At 37.5% G+C, this 3,740-nt stretch overlaps 1 protein-coding gene across 1 annotated transcript in view; it reads left to right on the forward strand.

Annotated features, from left to right (window-relative positions):
- Myo3a (myosin IIIA) overlaps positions 1-3,740 on the forward strand; it is a 207,223-nt gene that overhangs the window by 100,320 nt on the left and 103,163 nt on the right. Inside the window, exon 13 of the mRNA XM_005354744.2 lies at positions 1,258-1,460. Within this exon, the coding sequence (XP_005354801.1) occupies positions 1,258-1,460 (203 nt within the window). The remainder of the gene's footprint in view (positions 1-1,257; positions 1,461-3,740) is intronic.

Raw genomic sequence — 3,740 nt, forward strand, 5'->3', positions numbered from 1 at the left:
CCCAGTGTCCAAGTTCTCTTCTCGTACCCCTTCTTTATACTTGAAAATCTCTGAACAGCTTCTCAGCCTTGCTGCAGTAGCCCCTGCCATCAGCACTGATCCAGCACCACCTCTGTTCTGAGTACTATTCTGATATGGAAGTCGACTCTGTGTGTTGCTTGTATTAGTTAATGAATAACGAAACTGCCTTGGCCTGACAGGGCAGAACTTAAGTAGGCGGAGAGGACAGAACTGAATTCTGGGAGGAAGAAAGCAGAGTCAGGGAGAGACACCATGGGGCTGCCAGAATCAGACATGCCGAATCTTTCCTGGTAAGCCACTTCCACGTGGCGATACATAGATTAATAGAAATGGGTTAAACTGAGATGTAAGAGTTAGCCAATAAGAAGTTAGAGCTAATGGTCCAAGCAGTGTTTTAATGAACACAATTTCTGTGTGATTACTTTGAGACTAATCTCGCCAGGCGGCCAGGACGAACAAGTGGCCCCTCTCCTTGCAACACTATTCTTCTCCCCTCACCCTCTAAGGCAGTGGTGATCAACCTGTGAGTCACAATCCCGTTGTGCTTTTCAAATATCCTAGGTATCAGATATTTACATTATTATTTATAGTACTAGCAAAATTAGCTATGAAGTAGCAACAAAATAGCTTTATGCCTGGGGGTCTCCACATCAGGGCTGCAGCATTCGGAAGACCGAGAACCAGTGCTCTAAGGGGACAGAATGCAGACACGCTTTTTTTCAAAGATGGCATGAGGTGAGTAGATAGGCAGGCAGGCTGTGACCTCAGTAGGGAGTCCCTTCTTCCCATCCACTCTGATGAGCTGTTCTGACTGTTCATGGCTTGTTCCTTCACCTTAGAATTCACAAGGTGGCTTTATTCTCTAACTTTCATGCTTAGAAGCTTCTGTAGATACAAGGAAAGTAGATTTGGCTTTGAAAGGGTTTAGATGTAGTCCCAGGCCAATGTCTATGTTTAAAATGAGAAGGTTCATGTTGTTTAGACTGTCTATAAGAAGTATTTTCACGCCATGTCCTACATAGAACTGTATGTAAGAAAACAGAGAATGTCTCTTACCCTGATCCTAAGAAATTAAGTTATAATACATGTATGGGAGCCCATTGTAGCATCTGGCAGTGTGCCCAATATATGTTCTTCTATATTTTTGTTCTCATGTAAAGCCCTTACCAAAATGAGACATCTTTTTAGAGACTAATTAATTTTATACCGCTTTTATATCTCTGCATCTCTACCTAGGCTAATAACAGGACCCTACAAGAGAAGATTTTACAAGTGAATAATTTGGTTGAAGCCTTTGGCAATGCCTGCACTATTATAAATGACAATTCCAGCAGATTTGGAAAATACTTAGAAATGAAATTTACCTCTTCTGGAGCTGTAGTAGGGGCACAGATTTCTGAATACCTTCTGGAAAAATCCCGTGTCATTCACCAAGCCATGTAAGTGCATGCTACATATACCTCAGTTTCTGAGAAATATGTGCAAGAACAATGTTACATAGCTAAAGCTCTTTTAAACTCCACAGTTTGTTGATAACGTACTGTGTTTAAGGCACTTACTATAAGAAGTAATCGGACACTTCACCAGTGCTCTATTTTCATGTATGGTAGCGTCTGATAGAGGAACTAATAAATGACCTAATGATTACGCTCCCACCAAGGAGGTACTAACATAGTGGAACACAGCAAGCAGGGAAACGTTGTTTCTCCAGGCAAAAATCAATGAGCAATTTAATTAAAAGATTGGACTGTGCTTCTCTTTTAAACATAACTATTTCTCTTTTTCTAGATAAACATAGATATTTGGATTTTTTCTTCTTCCTGTGTCAACATAAAAAGGACCAAATAAAATATTCAGGAATGTTCAGATGCGTGGTTATTTTTATTACTAGTTGATTTGAAGTCATCAATATGACTCATGTTATTTTGCTATTAGATTAAGTGAGTTGTTTTTGGTAGTTTGTAACTAAATGACTAAATCTCTTCCTCGTTTAATGACTCTAAAACGTCCTTGCTATTCTTATTAGAAAATTATAGTTACCTGGTGGGTTTGTACCCTAGTGGTTTTATTATCTTTTTAATTTTTATTTATTCTTCCCTCATACAATACATTCTGACTGCAACTCCCCCCCCAACTCCATGTGTAAAGTTAGGATCTCCCATGTTGATTTCATGTTAAGCACTCCTTCATTAAAGAAACATGTCAACTAAATTCATACAAACATAAACTCTTAATAGCACATCTTTTATGGCACTAAGGATCAAATGCAAGGCCTTGTACATGCTATGTGAGCTTTGTATCACTGGCTGAGCTCCAGCCCAAGCCTGACATATGGTTTTAAATGGTGTACTGGGGATGGGTTAGTCTACCTGGAATATGATGTTTAGAACTTAAGACCCTCATAGCATCTTGACTCTGTAACCTACTGTGTATGTGATTTAAAACAGTTTACTTAACTTCTCTATACCCCTGCTTTCACCTTTAAGGTAGGAAAACATGAGTACATCCCTTTCCATTAAGATAATTCTTATAATAGGGGATTTAACATAGTGAGCCGTGCCTAATAAGAATGAGGTCGGTGCAGTCAAGGACAGCCATGAGCACAGCCCATCACAGAATGGCAAACATACTTAAAACATTGTGAAGTGTTCTGCAATTTCCATTTTGTAACCTGATTGTTAACATGAACTTTGTAGACGACACTGTTGTGTCACGTGTCAAAAGACTGAGCATGCCTGGTTACCAATGAAAGTGTTAGTAGCTGTGCTGATGGTTGCAAATATTAGACACAGCATCCAGTGAATTGAAGATAATTAATGTATGGCAGATAGCATTATTGATATGTAGGCACACCATATATTTGCCTCCTACATATAGAGAAACCAATATCTTATGCTTGTATAGATTCAACCACATCTTGGAACTCTTTATTCTCGCTAAACAATTTTAGCCTCTCCTGCAGTTGGGTGAATAACTATGTGGGAATAACCTGCTGATATTTCATTGGGGCCACCATGTTACACAATTTTATGACGCATTATCCCAGCATATTGTATGGAACTATGGGCCAGAACCATGAAAATGATACCTTCTAGAATTATACACTGAAGCCCTGGGTTTGTAGCCATAAAAATAAACCCTTAATGATTATTCAAATAGTATGTGTTCAAAAAAAACACAGGATAACATTCAAGCTTGCTTTGTATTCAATAAACATTTTATTTCCTAAATGATAAGCAACTATTTTAGTTTTACTACATTACTTACAGGAAAAATCACTTCAAGGCCTTAATTTGCCGTTGTGTTGAACTATAATTCTGAAAAACTAGAGCACAAATTACTTGTAGTTTCTATAAAACAGTTTTTTATTTTATGTATATTTTTATGATCCTATTTGTAATTTCTTTGTACTCAAAAATTTGCTTACAATGTTATACATGTAACTGAGTCACCCAAATAATAATCTCTGATTGGATTTCATGCCAACACTACAGGAGTATTTAAAAAAAACTTGTCCCACTACATAGGAGGATTTCATACATGGTGTTCCCAAAATGGTTAAAAACCTCTATTTATTTCTATTTTAGCTCATTTGAATTGCATTTTATATTCTAAATAAACATTTTATAACCTTTACAAATTAAAAGCGATCTTTCCAGTGGATTTTTAGTTTATGTACGTGGCATATGTATGTTAGTGTGTGGGAGTCCATAGCACGG

Source organism: Microtus ochrogaster, chromosome 16 (genome assembly GCF_000317375.1).
Source record: "Microtus ochrogaster isolate Prairie Vole_2 chromosome 16, MicOch1.0, whole genome shotgun sequence".
In the NCBI taxonomy this organism is placed as follows: Eukaryota; Metazoa; Chordata; class Mammalia; order Rodentia; family Cricetidae; genus Microtus; species Microtus ochrogaster.